At 44.9% G+C, this 19,333-nt stretch overlaps 1 protein-coding gene across 1 annotated transcript in view; it reads left to right on the forward strand.

Annotated features, from left to right (window-relative positions):
* LOC144160849 (band 7 protein AGAP004871-like) overlaps positions 1–3,572 on the forward strand; it is an 81,045-nt gene extending 77,473 nt beyond the window's left edge. Inside the window, exon 8 of the mRNA XM_077691979.1 lies at positions 3,320–3,572. Within this exon, the coding sequence (XP_077548105.1) occupies positions 3,320–3,514 (195 nt within the window). The 3' untranslated portion in view covers positions 3,515–3,572. The remainder of the gene's footprint in view (positions 1–3,319) is intronic.
* Positions 3,573–19,333: the final 15,761 nt, after the last annotated feature.

Consider the following 19,333-nt stretch of genomic DNA (forward strand, 5'->3'; position numbering starts at 1 on the left):
CAGAAAAGCGGCCGCCGCGGCCGGGAATCGAACCCGCGACCTCGTGCTCAGCAGCGGAACGCCTTAGCCACTGAGCCACCGCGGCGGGTACTGGCGGCGAAGTAGCGTAGATAGTAGCCGTTTATGGAATGAATGGGATTAATAAACCCCTTGGTTTGGCTTTCCTTGTTTGCTTGTCTTTAAGCCTTTTGTGAATGAAAACTGGCGACGTGTTTGCAATTGCAACCTTGCACTGCCCTTATATCGGTGAAGTGCTCAGTCAGCATATATAGCAGAATGCAGATAGGCGCACAACCTAAGTTCCACAGGAGAAGTTCTAGAGATTCACAAGGCTATATGCCAGCATGGCAGCGTGTTAATAATTTCTCAGCGGCTGCTGCTGTCGCTGTGTTTCAAGTAGTGGTGATTCTCTTCTGGGTGTAGCCCATGCAAAAATATCGTATGCTCGACAATTGAAAACGCTTCTTATGGTTGTATCTACCTATTTGGCCCAAATATTTTTAGACGTTTCTATGGCTGTCTTTAGCCATTCTTATGGACATTGCTCTGGGTGTCTTTAGCCTCTTTTATAACCTTAGCGGTATCAAAAGAAGACCTAAAAAGCCATAGAACCGGATATAGAAGAAGCTAAAGACATCCATAGAAATGTCGATACGAATAGCTAAAGACAACCATAGAACCGGCTATAGAAGAAGCTAAAAACACCAATAGAAATGTCGATACGAATATCTAAAGACAACCACAGAACTGGCTATAGAAGACGCTAAAGACACCCATAAGAATGGCGATACGAATCGGTAAGGACAACAATAGAACCGGCTATAGAAGAAGCTAAAGACACCCATAGGAATTTCGAAACGAATATCTAAAGACAACCACAGAACCGGCAATGAAAGAAGCTAAACACACCCATAGAAATGGCGATACGATTCTCTGAAGACACCCGTAGAAACGTCTAAAGATTATTGGGCCAAATAGCTAAAGCCGACCATAAAAACGATTTTCTATAGCCGACCATTCAATATTTTTGTATGGGCCCTTTCCTTACAGCATATTCGATCCTCTCCATATTATACTTCCGTGTGTCAGCTGTCTTACGCTTATTGATTAACTTCAAAAGCTCCGCTAGTTCTATTCTGTCAGCTGGGGTGGAGATTGTCATGGTTTGCCATTTCTTAATTAGATCCTTCGTCTCCTGCCAAAGTTTACCAGTGTCCTGTCAAGTCATCGTGCCCCCGACTTCTGCACACTGCGTGGTAATGCGTGTAAGGTTGTCGCGGCTTCCCGTGTCCTAAGCTCAGTTTCCTCAGTAAGAGCTGAATCGGTTCTGCAGCGCGATCCAGAACTCTTCTACTTTACGTCTTACTGTTAGCTCATTATTCTGCTTCTTTCGTACTAGCTTGCTACAGTCCCTTCTCAAATCTATCCTAATTCGAGATCTTACCAGACGGTGGTCACTACACCTTACCCTTCCGAGCACTTCCACATCCTTCACGACGTCAGGGTTATCGCATAATATGAAGTCTATTTCATTTTCATGGTCCCCATTTCGGCTCCTCCACGTCCACTCTCGGCTCTCCCGTTTACAGAAGAAGGTATTCATTATGCGTAGGTTATTCCGTTCGGCAAACCGAACTAGTAGGTCCCCCCTGCTGTTTCTACATCCCAGACCACAGTTCCCAACTGCCTTGTCTCCAGCCTTATTCTTGCCTACTTCAGCATTGAAGTCCCCCATAACTACGGTATACTGTGTTTTTACTTTACACATTGCCGATTTCACATCTTCACAGAAGCGTTCCACTACATGGTCGTCGTGGTCTGATGTGATCGCGTAGCCCTGTACCACCTTGAGTTTGTACTTCTTATTGAGCCTAATTACAAGACCTGCTGCCCTTTGGTTAATGCTATACTGTTCTTCTATGTTGCCAGCTATGCTTTCATTGACTAGAAATCCCACTCCCAGTTCTCTTGTGTCCACTAGACCACGGTAAGATAGGACGTGTCCTATGTTACTATGTCGTATGTGTGATTGTGCACGGTAACATAGCACAATCTTAAAAAATTATAAACGTGGACTCAAAAAAAGCACCGAGGAATGCATGAGTAGTTCAAATACAGTAATTATAACAGCACCAATGCGGTGAATAGCAATGTATGTTCCACCTACATGTCAGTTGCTTGGCGTTGAAAATGCAGATGCGTGTCCACTCCTAGTAATGAACATGCCAAAAAGACGGGAATGAAAAATGATAAAAGTGAGAGGTCAAGTTGCCTTATTGACACTAACAATTTAGCAAGAATTATGTTTTATCGGTTGTTTTTTGCGCAGTTGTTTCCGCAGGAGTACGGTTTGCGAGGCGGCTTCGAAACTATTAGCCTTGAAGGATAACTCATCTGCGGGTTTTTATGCGTACGTGTAAAATCCCCATCTCGTTTGAGATGCATGCATCTCTTAGTCGACCCTCCGTCGTCCGTCGGCGTCCGACGTCCGCACCTCTCCGCCTCGTCCCTCTTTCCACGCTAGCTGTGATAACGCCGCTCTCCTCGCCGCTCGGCTCGTCTCGTGCCAGCTCAGGAAGACAACGGCAACACTGTCGCTCCAGGAGCCATAACCAGCTGTGATAACGCCGCTTTCCTCCTCGCCGCTTCCCCTTTCCGCTCGGCTGGTCTCGTGCCGGCTCAGGAAGACACCGGCGACACTGTCGCTCCAGGAGCCCTCTCATGGTCGGGCTATGTCGCTCCCTTGTTGTTGCGCAATCCACACCCGCACTGCGCATGCGCGTCTCTCCTCCAATTTTCTCTCCTCCAGCTGTATAAAAGCAAGTGCGCGCGCTGCGCGGCGTTCAGCTTCTCCGAGACACTGCCTGCACCTGTTCTGCTCCGCTGTCGAACCTACACGGAACCCCCATGCTTTGCATCACCACATAGTTCCCTTAGGGGAGGTGGTGTAATTTTTTTTCTTTTGTATACAGTTTATTTTTTACACATAAATCTTACGTTGCAAGTACTATCGCAGCCACCTGCAACGTTTATACCATTAATTTCTAAAAGCTGCTGACGCTTAGGATAACGGTTGCAGTTGCAGTTTTGGGGAAATTGATAGGACCAAGTATTAAACGCTATATTGAAGTCAAAGGATTGTTTGAGTGTAGTGTTGGCTATTAAACTGCGTTATAGAACTGTGATGCGCCCTACATAGAAGCAAGGTAATATTAGAACAGCAGGGTTTGGTAGTTTGTGCTGGCTTCCAACACTTTTTCGTCTTGAAAACATTGCCGTCGGCGTGCATTTTACACTTTTCTTTGTCGCGCCTGTGCAGTTGATTGCAGCCGAAGGTGAGCAGAAGGCTTCCCGAGCGCTGAAGGAGGCCGCGGACACGATGGCCCTGAGCCCGGCTGCACTGCAGCTGCGTTACCTTCAGACACTGAACACCATCTCCGCCGAGAAGAACTCCACCATCATCTTTCCGGTGCCCATTGATTTCTTCGCCAGCTTCATGGCTGGCAGAAGGTAGCATCGGACATCGACGCGGACCTATGAACAATACGCACTTCTTGGTCATTTTACCTCAATACACTCACAGGGAGTGCACCGAAGTTTGTCCTATAAAGTCCGTTGCAATCATGCTTGCATAATAGTCGCAGTTTTCTGACGTTATGCACGGGCAGTAGAATGTACACGTATTCTGCCGGCTTGTTGGCAGAAGGCGGATCATTTTGATTCCCGCACTTATGTCTGCGTGTCCCAGCACTTGCATATCTTGAGATGCGGATAGGAACAATGTATTTTATCCCAATATTCCTCATTTCGGAAGGATTACAAAGGGGGCGATATCTAGTTTGCCTTCGTACAGTTTGAGTTTTATATTATCCTCCGGTTTAACGATGAAATAGCGAATTTGTCGTAACAAACCATCGTAAATATTGCGGACGACTGCTGCGTTTACTCGTAAAAAATTCGGCAGCCTTCGCAATTCAGATGCAAGGGCTGACAAAGCTAGTAGTCTTCACCACAGAGTTTCATACAATAATACCTAGAGGGGAAACTGGTGCTAGTGTCAATGCGAACACCGAGGTGGTGCTTAGGCTTCGATGGGAATGATGGCTAGTTCTCGAACCAGATTGCGTAGAATCGAAACGCGCGTATGGCTATGCAAATTGTGATTTTTGACAAAATACTACTATTGCGCAGTTCGCTGTTGACAAATAACGTGGCGAACAAGAAAGTCACTGAGCAAAAACAGGTTTTGTGCGAAATAAAACGGCGTGTTTAAATAGAAAGTTAACGCGGAGTCGAAGACCTTTGCGGAGTACGTTTCCTTCCCATTTGCCGCCACCTACAGCGGGACGCGGATTTCTACAAAAACAGCTTGTAAAAGTTTATACTGTTGCAGTTTTTCATATTAAGAAAAGTTTTGTATCCCCCCCCCAAAAAAAAACGAAACCGATTACATTGGGAGAAGTTCGTATCTGAATTAGTGACATTCATCAAGCAGCGTTCCTATCAGCTATAGAGTTTCATACTATAACAACTAGAGAGGAATCTTGCGTCGCGATCGCCCGCCGCAATGGGCGTGATGGGTAGTTCTGGATTCGGTTTGGCGCGCGATGGTTTGCGGAAGTTACCATGGATTCTATTGTGCAGACCGTTTCGTTTTCGTTTTGGACTTTCATGAACGACGCGGTTTGCTGAAATAAGCGTTCAAAAATACGTTTCTCCTAGAATTCAATGCCGCACGTGGACTGACGCCGCCCTTAGTAGAAATGTTTTATAACCCAGAGTTGCGAATCCGAAGGGTTATCTATTCATTGCCGCACAGCGAGCACGAAAATACAAATGACGGCGCTCTGTGTGCGGCGAAGTTGTCGCGAATTAGGAGTTGCGGCGCTGCGCATTCGGCAGAGTAATGTATAGTCGAAGCTGACGACGGTTGCGAATTGCGTGGAACAGCCTCACCTTTCGTGCGAACTGCCGGCTCCTACGGCGTAGACAAGCTGTCTGTCTGTCTGTCTGTCTGTCTGTGACTCGATTCAGCCAGTCGGCCAAAGTGAAACGGAAACTGCACAGTCGTTTACGCACCCACAGCCAAATCTACACGTCTAAGCCCGGAACCAATGTTCATACTTGTCAACATTGTTGAACAAGAAAATACATTACGCAAATTTGAGGCAGAAAAGATTCACTTAAGTGATATTTGGAGTGTTCCTTTATAAAAAATAATGGATGCTTGATTTTAGCGATAGCAAAATTTACAGTCACCGCAGAAAAAAATCACTACAATTACAAAACGTTACAATCACAAAAGATTCCACTAGATAGGTTCCATCTTCTGCTTGGAACGCACGTGGAGATGGGCAACGTGGTTCTATGAACGTTGAAGTATGGCGCCTGGATTCACGCGCGTATCCGCCGTAGGGCAGCGGTGGCATCGAGGCTCCGGGCCTGGAGTAGTGGAACTGGAACACGGTAAATTTAAATTGACTTGGGCAAAATAAATTCACTAACCTCCAGCGTGTTTACCTTGGGAGGAGCATGACGGGAGAGAGAGGAGCAGCATGAGAGGTGAGCGGGAAAGCGAAGGGAGGAATTTAACTGGCAAATGTCGGGGAAAGACTACTGTATTTCGCCGACAGTTGCAGCGAAAGGAGCAGACACGCGGGAAATTTTTCTTGCAAACGGCGCACACTAAACTTTTTTACACCCTTTTTGGCCGAAAAGGGTGTAAAAACCTTGTCCCATGGCTAACACCTTTAAAAGGTGTTTTCGCAAAAAAAGGGTGTAAGAACAAAAAAAGGTGTTGAGGATGCTCAACACCCTTAAAGGGTGGTGAAGACTCTCAACACCCTTAAAGGGTGGTGAGGACGCTCAACACCCTAAATAAAGGGTGTTGAGCATCCTCACACCGTTATTTAAAGGTGATGGCATGCGCAGTACCATGGTGTTGCGCATGTCATCACCATAGCCTTGGAGGCTTGCGACCTATCACCAAGGTGTCCTAATGCAATTCATGGCGACAGGTGTATGCCTGGAGGCTCTGTAAGTAAATGAAATGCAACAATTTATGACTAATGCCACAATTTTAAGTTATATATACAGTGATCCCTCGTGGCATCAAACTCGGATATCTTGAAATATCGGTTAACTTGACATGACACACACAAAAAAAACGTAGTAGTCTGAACCAAAAAAGAAGAAATAATAGAACTTCACAATTTCATGCACGTGACGATCACAACATTGGTGCACTAGAGGGACCACTGAAAACCGTTATGAGTGTGCTCACTACACATTAGCATTCAAGTGATACAACTAGACAGAACTGGACCCCCACTACAATTGCAATCATGTTTTCTGGTGGTAGCTTCCAAAAACAATATCCCATGTGATGTGCACCCGTAGAGAACTTGTATTGGTATTTGTCGTCACAACTTTTTTAAAAGGCAGACAATCACATTTATAAGTTCTATTGACCATAAATTGCAAAATTTCTTTTGTGTCAAAAATCTTGAGACTCAAGCCGAATGAAACCACGTTTTCCGAACAAACTTTTACAATCGACAGTAAATGTTGCAACACAAAAAAAGAAACAAGAATGTTTGCAAAATTCTGTGCATGAATCCTGAGACTAAAACTAATTCACAACCATAAACTATGATTGAGGTGTCTATTAATAAACATTTTGGCAACTTCCCTTAAAACTTTACAGCCAAGCACATACCAAATATTAAGATACAAGCAAATATGAACTTCCTTCCCTCCGAATGCAATGAGGTGGACACAGCAGTCTGAACTATAAAGAACATTTATCTTTGACCCATCCTATAGCCGGTATTCATTGAAAAGTTTAGCTGTCAATTTCTTCGTTTGGCAACACTGAAATAGCCACGAACATGGCTGATCGCGCGGCTCGTGCCACTGCGGCCGCACGCCGAAGAAAAATATAACACCGACGTGCGTCGCCTGCTCCGTTTCAACCGATTCTCAACAGTGGTGTCATCAAAGTTGTTATTAAAAGCACTCGCGTTGGAGTCAAGGCATTACTTGGCGTTCGGCGGGCTAGAGCTTGGAATGTCCAAACCATATCATGCGCTTAGCACGGACAAGTACCGCCAGAATCCAAGCACACCCTTTAGGGTGCTTGGATTCTTTCGCCGCAGGAGCACCCTTTTCTGCCCGAAATATCATAGGTAGGAGCTTTTCCTGCAAAAGCACCCACCTAAAGGGGTACACAAAGGGTGCATCATCCTCGGTTCACAAATGGCGCTGCAGGTGTGCAGCCACATATGGCACAGTATGACACACAATTACGGTATGAAACATTCGTGCTTTCCAAGCTCCGTTCTATGAGACATTCCATTAAAGCTCAATGTCAGCTGATAATTTACTTGAACTTTTTGACCCACCGATTTTTGAAACATCCATTTATAAAGTCTAATATTACAGCCAAATCGCAGTACAGAAGTTGTATCATTAGAGGATGTTGATTATTCGAAACGGTGTTAAAAATTCAATTTTATGTTCATTTTGCTAAACTGCAGCGCACATCCTTCGAGCTTCACTGCACAGCATAAACGTGTAATGCAGTGAAAGCAAGTAGGCGTGCAACAGATCAACTGCACAAAAGTTCTTCGAACCTTAAAACCCTTGGCTTCTCAGCATTTCATCAAACTTCCAATCACGGTAGCTACTCGCAATGTTTAGTGCCTTATTCTTGAGCTGAGCAGAAAAGCTCAATATTAAGGCAGACCAAATACAATATGTATACTTCCCTACGTACTGTGGCTTTATTCTACCCATAAAAGTTGGGTCGCCACTGCCACTTATTTTATTTTACATTATTCTTTTTGCTTCATGAAAAATGACCCCACATAGCAATACCAAGAACTGTAAACATCACAGAACAATGCATATGAGTTCCCTGGTTGAAATGTGATGACATTGTTGTTATAGCAGTATTTTATCATGAGTCTAGCTTGTGCATGGTGCCTTGCATTATGTCCCTGCTGGTGGATGTGGGGTCATTTTTCGATGTTGCAAATGAAAAGCCAACAGCCAGTGCCCATTAGTTTCGTCTAGTATTACGAGGTGCGTCATGGGAACCATCAAACCCGTCTATAGCCCTTTTTAGAGTTGACTAGAAATAAAATCAGCAATATTATCGATAAAACGTTTGGCATCTTTTTTATTAGCAGCTTTAGTGTTGCTACTTTCCATATTTAGGTTTTTTTCTGCTTTTCTTAATGACATTTTTGTTTCGCTGAGAAGGTGCATAACCAATGAAAGCTTTTCTGTAAACCTTTGGTAGCTATGCAATTGTTAGAAAATATTTTACTAAATAAGGCAGCTTAAGCTTAGAATACTTGCATTTAGAAACATTAAAATCAATTTAAATTGATCATACATTTCTGGCTGTTTTTACACAAAGCTGCACATGGGATATTAAGTGCACCGCGAGGAGGGCTCTGGATTAGCTTTGGCAACTTTGGGATATTTATTGTGGACTTAAATCTCCACACATGGGCATTTTCACTTTCTGCCTCCACCAGGAAAATGGCCACCAATTTAGAGAGCTATTCTTACTAGTATTTGATGTACATTTTAGAATAATCTCAAGTATTATAGCCACAAAATTATTCTCTACAACAGCACCCAGCGGGTGCTGTTATAGAGAGATTGTGCACTACACCAGACAATGTACCACACTGTCGAGAGCTTTGACATCTACAAAGCAAGCTAATACTGGTAAAATGTTTCATACCATAATTACTGCGTGTTCAAAGCTCACGTGTGAAGTACAGATACTGGTGCTTCAGCAAGAACCGAGAATGAGCACCCTTCCTGGTTCTGAAAAAAAATAAACACGGAAAAATGCTTTAAGCAGGATTAAGAAACAGGGTTGAAAGAAAGTGAGCAAGCAATTCTTTCAAAATATGCAAAGCAATGCAAATAAATATTTATTTCAACTTCATGTCTACAAAAGACAATCTCATTAAGGCTGGTAATGGGGTCTTGGGTAAAAAAAGAGCAGAGAGCACTTATATAAATGCTACAGGGAATCTTCAGTCCAAAAATTGCTTGAGCACTTAAACTAATCACTGTTAAACAAATTCATGAAAATTGAATGGATGAAAAACCAGCGGTAAACACAGGACACAGTTAAAAGAGAACAACGGGACAAGCGTATCCTGTCGTTCTCTTCCGTACCCTGTGTTTTCCGCTGGTTTTTCATCCATTCAAACATGTACCAACTAGCACAGTCCGATGCCTTGGTATCATAAAAAGACGAATTGTCACTCCTTACAGACAGTTGAAAAAAAAGAAAGTATAAAGCAGGTGACAAAATTAAAATGACAGCAGATTGGTTAACTTTTAATTTTAAGTGATAATATAAAAAATAATGGCATGAATGAAAGTGAGCAGCAACCACAGGACCATGATGCTAGGCCAACATTCCACTTTGAAGCAAAATATCCGCTTTCAACGCTACATAGGCCAAACATGCAATGCGGCAACCCTTTAGGCCCACAAAACCTTCCATAATCTTTAAAAAAGCTACAATTTAGTTGAGAAAAACTGACCACAACAAATTGGAATTGACAACTAGATACAGTTGTCACACCCAAGCAAGCCGGCGAAAGATGAACAGATATCTAGCTGTCCTACCCCCTATTTGTGCCCTAGCCTCTGATCCGCTGCAGCAAACAAAAAAATTGTTTATATGTAGAACTATTGCTCTTGGTCAAACATAGACAGTTCTAATGAAGGAGCCAAGTAGGTTCCGAAACGTTGGGAACGCTTCGGATAAAGTCCTTGGTTAGAGTATTATATTTGTTTCCATCAAACACACAAAAAAAATGCATGGTAAAGCGCTAACATTAACTTTGTCTACTGCGGTTCCTTCATGGTGACATCACTACAGGAACCAAAAATACAATACAGTGCATTAAAGGGGCCATTCGGACAACATAGAAGTTCGCTTCGTTCGAAATATTTCCTGTTTTATAGTGCCCCACCGCTTCATTCACTGAGAAATTAATTTAGGTTAAAAGTCTGATTCTCCCACCATATCGTGTGTTTTTGGGATGTCAGCAATGAAGCCATAAGTGCATGTAATCAAACAAACTACTGCGTCACTCGGGTCTGCAGCCTTGCTAGCCATCAGTCCTCCCAGGTGGAGCTACCATACTCATCCACAAACCGTTGTTTGCCATTGCTTTGTTTTTGACCGCGTCTGCACCTGGCTTGTTTTCGTTACTGTAGAAAGTAATGGTTTTGTGAAACATGAGGTATCCTCGACAAACAGGGTCACGTAAGACAACATCGCCTATGCCAATCGGCCAGGGCCGTGCAAGCCAACTCCAAAGCGGCGGAGTGCTGTGCAGCTAAAACAAGCATAGTGCACGCCGTACCAACAGCAGTGCGCATCGGTACTTGTATGTGTACGCGTATTTTCGTAACTTTCATTGTTTACTGCCCCATTTTTTACTGCTGTAAAATGAATATGCATTACATTTAAGCGCAAATAGCTCGTTCGGCATGCTTATAAGGCCTGCCCAATTTGCGTTTGCTTTTGCCGGCCTGAGCCAATCGCACAGCTGGGGACATATGACATCATAGGTACTGCTGTGGGAAATGAGCTAGTGGGTCGCATGGCCATTCCCTTTTTCCTAATTATATAGCTTATTCGAGTGAAGTGCGCGTTAAAAATGGTGTCAGTATGATTCTAACGAGGCAATCTGTCAAATGAACCGAACTTGTGGGTTGTCTGCATGGCCGCTCTAAGCAAAGGCAAGGCAGCCAATTTTTCTGTTTAGACTGCCTTCATGCACACAGTAGTGCTCTATTACTGCCAGAAACTCATTACGGGACTCCTGACATATTTACAGTTGCAATAAAAATCAGAAATAGAACGAATAATCATTGGACACTCCACAATGTCCAAAAACAAAGGAATAATGTGCGAGTGAGCTACCTAAAACACTGCGACAGAAGATCATATACATCAAGGCAACTAATAAAAACCATGGCTAGTGCATAGCCACTATGCAGCTCATTTGTTAAGAGCTTATGTGCGTCCCCACAAGTTGGCTGTGCAAACCTACTGACACCTAACAGAGTCCAAGGTTCGACGAAAACACGTCAGGGGAGGGTGATTCATTGATGAAATACAAGCAGGCACTCACCTGGTCAAAAACAAATAAATAAAGATGCCTTGGGGCCCCCACTGGCCCCTTGTTCACAATGAAGAGGGGGTGAAAGGTCGCGACTATCTATAGGTTCGGTGGCGCAGATTGCGCACGTATATCTCGGGGAGATTACCCCGCTACCGGTTAATCGTGTTTTTAGTTGGTTGAATATGCTCTGATTCTAAAAGTAGTCGTGTCGACAGGCGCTTCTCTGATGCGATTATGCTTGCGGAATCCTAATCGATGGGGTGGTCAGTAGCCAGGTGATGATCCGCCAAGGCAATTCAACTTGCATTGCCTTTTTTGACATCGTTCTGGTGCTATTGAATTCTTTTAAAAATTTCCAGTTTCACCTATGTAGGATTAGGAACGAAAAAGAGACGCCGACCAGTCCAAACAAAACGTACTGACGTTTGGGCTTCCAGCACGGAAGCCTTGTTCACAATAAATGCATCACCAGAAGTGGGTCGTTTAAGTGGGCTTAAATAATCGCTGCAAAGAGAGTGCGTAGATCGGGTTTAGATTTCCGTCGTTACGTTTGACTGTGTTAGATGTGGTCTGAATGATTAGTGATTCCAGATGTAGCCGTGATGCTGTCACTTTTTCTGTAGCGACGATTCTTGCATTGTCCCAATCAATCTTGTGGTCATTCACGACGGCGTGTTCGGCTAAAGCATTGTTGCGGACGCTTTTATTCTTTACGTCACGTGCGTACTGCTGCAGACGATTCTTATAATTTCCTGATTCCCCGATATACACGCCACTGCAGTCTGCACAAGGTATCTCGTATACCACACCGGAGAAGCGCTCCTTGGGCAAGCGGTCATCGACTCTCACGAGCTCATGGCGCATCTTTTGGGCTGGAACGTGGGCCACCTGCACGTCATATTCCCGTAGGATACGTGCCAAACATTCATTTGTTCCTGGAAGGTAGGGCACAGGAGCTCGCTTCATCGGGGCAGGAGGCACGTCCAGTTGTCCCCGTCGGGTCAGTTGGCGTTCCGTTGCGTTTTTAAAGTGCCTAGGGTAACCGCAGCTAGCCAGGTCGTCCCGTACCTTTGCCGTGTCCACCGCCGCATCCTCGGGCTTCGAGCACAATCTTTTCGCACGCTGCAGTAGCGTGCTAACAACAGCCGTCTTGCGGGAAGCGGGGTGCACGGAGTTGAAGTTCAGGTAGCGGCCTGTGTGCGTTTCCTTGCGGTACACGCTGAAACGTAGCCTCTGGCCCTGCCGAGACATGAGGACGTCCAGGAAGGGAAGTTTGCCATCGGCCCCCTCTTCTGACGTGAAATGAATGGCACGTTCCATACTGTTGAGGTGGGCCAGCAAGCTGTTCGCCGCGTCTTTCTGAACGACGCCAAAACAATCGTCGACATAACGCAAGAACACTTTTGGTTGAGGGGCAAAGGAGGCTAGCGCGCGTGCTTCCAGCGCTTCCATAGTCAGGTTCGCCGCCGTGACCGAAATAGCGGCACCCATTGGAGTCTCCTGCCTTTGCTTGTAAAAATGGCTTATAAAGACGAAGTACGTATTGTTGAGGCAAAAATCTAGAAGCCTGCGTAGTTCTGGCACATCCATCGGTGATCTCTTGGGAAACGTCTGATCAGCCTCGAGAGCAGCGGTGTATAGGTTGACAGCCAGGTCAATCGTAATGCTCGTGAAAAGGGACTTCACGTCGAAGGACACCATCAAGTAGTCTTTCTCGATCACGGTGTTGCGAGTCTTCTCGACAAAATCGAAAGAATTACGAATGTGAGTGGTCCCTTTACCGATGAGCGGAGCCAGAACTTGGTGCAGGGCCACCTGTCGAAGTTCCTGCACCAAGTTCTGGCTCCGCTCGTTCTCAAATAAAGGCATTACGTCTCGGCGGTGGATCACACAAAAACAGTCGTCTACGTAGCAGACAAACATCTTGGGGCCGCCTTTTACGAGTATAGCGCAGAATTTTCTAGAGCCTCTAGGGCAATATTTGCACAGACTACTGAAACGGAAGCTCCCATCCCTGTTTGAAACCGCTGGTCCGTTGAAAACAAAATATATGTGTTCTGCAGGCCAAATTCCAGGAGACAATACAAGTCTTGCGTCTCAATTGGCGAACGTGAAGGCAGAGATGCATCGTTCTCGAGTAGATCCTTGCAACTCCGGACCGCGTAATTTTGCCTGGAATTTGGCCTGCAGAACACGTTTTGTTTTCAACGTATAATGTTACAAGCAGCGGTTTGGAACAGCGATGGGAGCTTCCATTTCAGCAGTCTGTGCGAATATTGCCTTAGAGGCTCTAGAAAATTCTGCGCTATGCTCGTACAAGACGGCCCCAAGATCTTTGTCTGCTACGTAGACGACTGTTTTTGTGTGATCCACCGCCGAGACGTAATGCCTTTAATTGAGCATCTAAACTCTTGTGTTCCAAGCATCCAGTTCACCATGGAACAGGAAAATAACGGACAGATCGCCTTCCTCGACGTACTTGTGAGACGGTCGGCCAAAGGATTTACAACCAGTGTGTATCGAAAGCCGACCCACACGGGTAGATACCTGGGGTTCGACTCTGCGCATCCTATAGGCCAAAAACGCTCCGTCGCCACTGCACTCTTCTCACGCGCATCACGAATCTGCTCTGAGCCTGGTCTGCGCAAGCAAGAGCTAGCCGTGGTAAGGAAGGACCTTCGCAGTAACGGCTACCCTTCAAAGCTTGTGAGGACGCAACAATTGCGGGCTTCAGTTGCCTCCTCCGAAAGGGTTCCTGAAGAAGACAGGCAAAAACGCGCTGCAGTCCCCTACACGCAAGGCATCAGTGAAGCTCTTGCAAGGGTGTTTGGCACATATGGCGTTAAAACTGCACACGTGCCAACGAACAGGCTTAAGCCGAAGCCGGTACGCATGAAGGACCCTTTAGAAAAATCAAGATTCCCCGGAGTTGCCTACAAAATTCCATGCAAGGATAGCGATGCATCCTACATAGTTCACTAGAAATTTTTAAAAGAAGAATTCAATAGCACCAGAATGATGTCAAAAAGGGCAATGTAAGCTGAAATGCCTTGGCGGATCATCACCTGGCTACTGACCACGTCATCGATTGGGATTCCGCAAGCATAATCGCATCAGAGAAGCGCCTGTCGACACGACTACTTTTAGAATCAGTGCATATTCAACCAACTAAAAACACGATTAACCGGTCGCGGGGTAATCTCCCCGAGATACACATGCGCACTCTGCGCCACCGAACCTATAAATAATCGAGACCTTTCACCCCCCTTTCATTGTGATCAAGGGACCAGTAGGGGCCCCAAAACGTCTTTATTTGTTTATTTGTTTTTGACCAGGCGAGTGCCTGCTTGTATTTCATCAACACCGAACTAACCCACCTGAATCACCACTTCATAGACATTGAGCAATTCTTTGAATTGGTTTATTGTAGCAAGCTGTCTTGTTTATTTCCTTATTTTTTTGGCATTTCCTGTCTCATTTGAAATTGGGAGACCAGATAGCTTTTACTACGGGTCATGCACTGGTGACAACAAATATTTGATTTCACTTTAAACAATTTTGAGTTCTGTTTTACTGCTCACCAGCCAATGACCTGAAATATAAGAGGCTCTTAAAACATGTGCTGGCATTTCTTTCCTGCACTGTAGTACAACTAATCATGACTTTTATCATATTTTGTTCACAAATTGTAATATTTAGAAAGTATTCAGCTGAATGAAAACGTTATTTCAGAAGCATGCGCAATCAACAAGGCCTCAATGACTCTCACCACGTGGTTCACTTGTTTCCGTCACAAATAACCTGATTGCAGCCACATTCCACCCAAGACGAAGGTAACATACCCTCTGGGATGATGAATATTTAAAATGCCTTACGAGTAAGTGCTCAGCACATGAAATTGTGGCATTAAAACAGGAGATCCGTCTGCGGCATCCTTCACTTGGGGCAGCGCTTGATCACAAACTTCGAGAAGCTGAAAAATGCTCCATGCGCCGCTCCAGCCAGCAGAAACAATGCAGGACGCAAGTTGGTAGGTGGACCGTTGGCATCCTGCGATTGTGAAGATTTTTATTTAGTAGATGCTCTTCTTTTTGTACCACTGTTCATTTTTCCTTTAACAAGCAGCTGAACTCCTGCAGGTTCTACGAATCATACAAGCATAATAAAATGCAGCAATGCAGAACAATTGGCAGGGTTACCTCAATTTTTCTTTTCTAGGAATGAAAACAATGTAGGTAATCTATACACAACTACAATCAAACCTTTCAATTTTTACCTACTTCACTCCTAACAAGCCCGCATACACGTTAGACATGTGAGAAAGCTGCTAAATTTATGCCCACAAACTTAATCAGGCATCAGAAATCGGCAGGGAACGACGTGTTACCTTTAAATGGCACTTTTTTTGTTCAAAACACGTAAATGGGCGAGAAAGGCCCATAACTATGATTTCGTACCCTTATCTGGAATGGTTTTCAGGCAATGCTTACATCTCACTTCAGTACCTTCAGGTGGTGGAGATCTTTGAAAACTCATTGCGGGCAAGTGGGTTGTGTTCAAGCTCTCGTATCTTGCCAGCATATGCTGGATTCCAGCATTCCCAATTCAACGTGACGACTTGAATGTGGTGGATGCAAGAAAGAATAAGCACACGCCAAGGGCGTAGCCGGGGGGGGGGGGTTCCAGGTGCTCCCCCCCCCCTTCATAATGTTTTATGCCAAGGCTGGGGTGCGGTTTAGGCAGCCTGAAAAACCGCCTGAAGTCACCTGCAGTTTTAAGGACATTCTTGCTCACATAAAGCTGAAAACAAGGGCTATGTCAACGTCTGATCCCTGCGCCCGCTCCAGATGCTGTACCTGTCAATATATACAGCCCGGCTGCATTTCACGCCGGATACACCGACAAGCACCGGGAACCTGCCGCGAGCCGATCAAAACAGCCCTACTGTTTCAATGGCGGAACAGCACGGCCGGGGAATGGCAGAACAGCAGGAAAAGCCTCATATAGGCTTACATGTGGTCGGGAGCGTGTCATTCCTTGTCTTTACACTGGTACAAAGTATAATCACATGACAGAGCATGTCGCTGTATTTTGTTCAGTCAACTATCAATCCTTGATATGTTTATTTTTCTACCGACATCGCATTTCATTGACTATTGCAGATCCACAATTTCTGCTGCATAAAAAGCATTGCTCTGCCCATGTTGTATTTCCTCCACATCAACAAAACTACACAATTCTCCTTATTGCGGAGCTTTGTTTTTTTGGCACTATTCCACTGTTTCCTTGACCTCCCTCTTGGTTAGAATCGGCATTCTGTATTTGCTTAACCGGAATTTTACTGAAGCCATGTCTGTTTCGATTTAACAGATAGAAATATAATGAAATTTAAGAAACGTGCAACAAGCTCAACATTCAACAGCAGTGCAATAAGGTGTTCTGCTTAGCGCAAGTTTACTACTCATGTTACTAGCACAAAAAATAACAAAAGGCGATTACTTAAGGACGAAGACGCACGTTTGCTAGCTTCACCGCCATAATATACGAATGCGCCACATGTACAGTCCACTGCGATTCGATGGTTGTCGCGGGAAAGCTACTCTTTCAAACGAAGCAGAAAGAACACCAGCTTTAGCAAATATTCCATGCAAGTTTCGTTATCGTCGGCGTAATAAAGGGCAACCAAGTCCAAGTCTGTGCTTGATAACAACGAATGTACAGCTTGAAACCCAAAGGGTGGCAAGTCAGTCGTGCGGGCCATTGTTGTATCATGGAACAGCCAACAAGGGAGCGAAGAGTGCGAAATCTCGATTTTCATGGTTCCGAAACGAAACCGTGGGCTGGTGGCACGCTTGGCCGCTCGATGCTGGCGCGATAACCTTCAAATCGTGCTCGACTGTACTTCATAGCTGACAAGAAAACTTAATAGTCCCTTTTCTAAAGGAAAATCTAAAACACGAGAATCTTGATAGCAAACATTCAGTGTTGGCCTCCACTTCCTCCCGACGAACTTCGGGGACCGCGCGCCACTCACGAGCGCACTCATGATCACGCTCACGAGCGTGGGTCCGCCTAACCACCTGCTCTTCGGACGAATGATTCGCCCGTGGTCTGCCCATAGACCAGCGAACGGGAATTTAGGTGATCATAATTACCATCACCATCTAAGCTCCTTAAAGGAGCCATGAAGAGAAAACACAAGTTTGGTTCATTCAAAAGATTGTCTCGTTAGAATCATACTGACACCACTTTTAACGTAAACTTCGCTCAAATAAGCTACATAATTAGGAAAAACGGGAATGGTCATGCGACCCACCAGCTCATTTCCCGCAACAGAACCTATGATGTCACATGAGCTAAGCTCTGCGATTGGCGGAGGCTGGCAGAAGCAGACGCCAATTAGGTAGAGCTTACAAACTATACGAATGAGCGATTTGCGCTTAAATTTAGGGCACATTCTTTACAAAGCAATAAGAATGATGGGACAAACAGTGGAAGTTACGAAAGCACATGTAAACATAGAAGTACTGATGCGTTCTGCTGTTCGTACTGCGCACAGCATGCTTGGTTTAGCTGCACAGCACTGCGGGGCTTGGGGTTGTCTCAGACGACACTGGCCGATTGACGCAAGCAACGGTGTCTTACGTGACCCCATTTGTCGAGCGAGCACTGTTTCAGGGAACGAATATTTTCTCCCAGAACAAAAACAAGCCAGATTTAAATGCGGGCAAAAACAAACCAAACGCTTGCCACGGTATGGTGGCGCCATCTAGGTTAAGGAACGTAAAAAAACGCGGGAACAAACCAACACCGCTGTACAGGGTGGAGACAACCTTTGAATGGTCCCGTGCCGCCGCAATTGGGCCAACGGGCTCAACACGTTATTCTTTTCGTTTCCTACGAGACCTAGCAACGCGAAACAGACAATATGATTCAAACTTCTTCAGTAAACCGCGTTGCGGCGATAATTTTAGCGCGGTTTTGACACAATGACTTGCTTCGGCGGCGAGCGAGCAACCGAAAATGGCGCCGCCAGCGTATACGTGTCTCTGCCCTGTACGGCGGATGCGTGAATGAAGGTACTCTAGGCTGCAGAGTGGTCGGTTCCTGTGATGTCATTTGAGACCACGAAAACGCACGATTGAGCGGGAAAATCAAAATTTTAACCTAAATTGTTTAATTTCTCAGTGAATAAAGCACCATTTGTATCCGGACAAGCGCTGGGGGCACTATAAAACACGAAATCTTTCGAATAAAACCAACTTGCACTTTCTCTTCATGGCTCCTTTAAGGTGGGCATTACAGTTAGCGTTGAGCATACACAAATCGCATGTTAAAGTCAGTTATTTCAAGCTTCGTTTGCAAAACAACGCGCAAGATGCCTTGCCTACATATTTCCCCGTCCCACCTTTGGTCGACCACGGTTCCCCCCCCCCCGAAAAAAAATTCCTTGCTACGCGCCTGGCAAACGCCCAATCAGGAGTACGTTCAGCATGCACGTCGGTTGTTTAAAAAAAAGGGTGTAATGTATTGCTCAGAAGACTCAATGCTTGCACGCATCTTGGAGCAGCAACGGCCTTGGCAGATGTGTTTGAGTGGTTTTTCCTCTCTCATAACATCCACAGTGCTTTCAGGAAAAGCCCCAGGCCTAGCAATTAGCATGTTCCAGTTAAGAATAATGCTGCTGATACTTTACATTTTCAAATCTTTTTCTTTGTGGAAAAATGTTTCTTTATTGGCGGTACAGCACTAGCGTGCGTAAATCGCAGCCTTCAGAACCCCAATCAGGCCTGTTTAAATGGTACAGGCAGTTACATAACTATTTCAAAAAGTGGACTGCAAGGACTGTCAATTCACATGATAAACATCCAAAAAATAGCTGAAAACAGAACTGGTAAGGCTTTATCGAAGACTAAACTACAAAGGTAATAACATTTTTGTGTCACCACCTAAGAAATATGGCTTCACCGTAAACATGACTAACACCAGGAAGTTCGTATACATGGTGATTAACTGCTACGCCCACATTATGATTTTGGGTGAAACTTTTGAGTTTTCCGAAATTAACAATAAAGGTTGCCATTGAGCGCCTACATGTTAGGTTATGCATGAAACACCAATAATTGTTACGGGGGAGAGAACTTGTACATTCAAGTGAT

The sequence above is a fragment of the Haemaphysalis longicornis genome, unplaced genomic scaffold (assembly GCF_048455015.1).
Source record: "Haemaphysalis longicornis isolate Haplotype H1 unplaced genomic scaffold, Haemaphysalis longicornis Haplotype H1 scaffold_11, whole genome shotgun sequence".
In the NCBI taxonomy this organism is placed as follows: Eukaryota; Metazoa; Arthropoda; class Arachnida; order Ixodida; family Ixodidae; genus Haemaphysalis; species Haemaphysalis longicornis.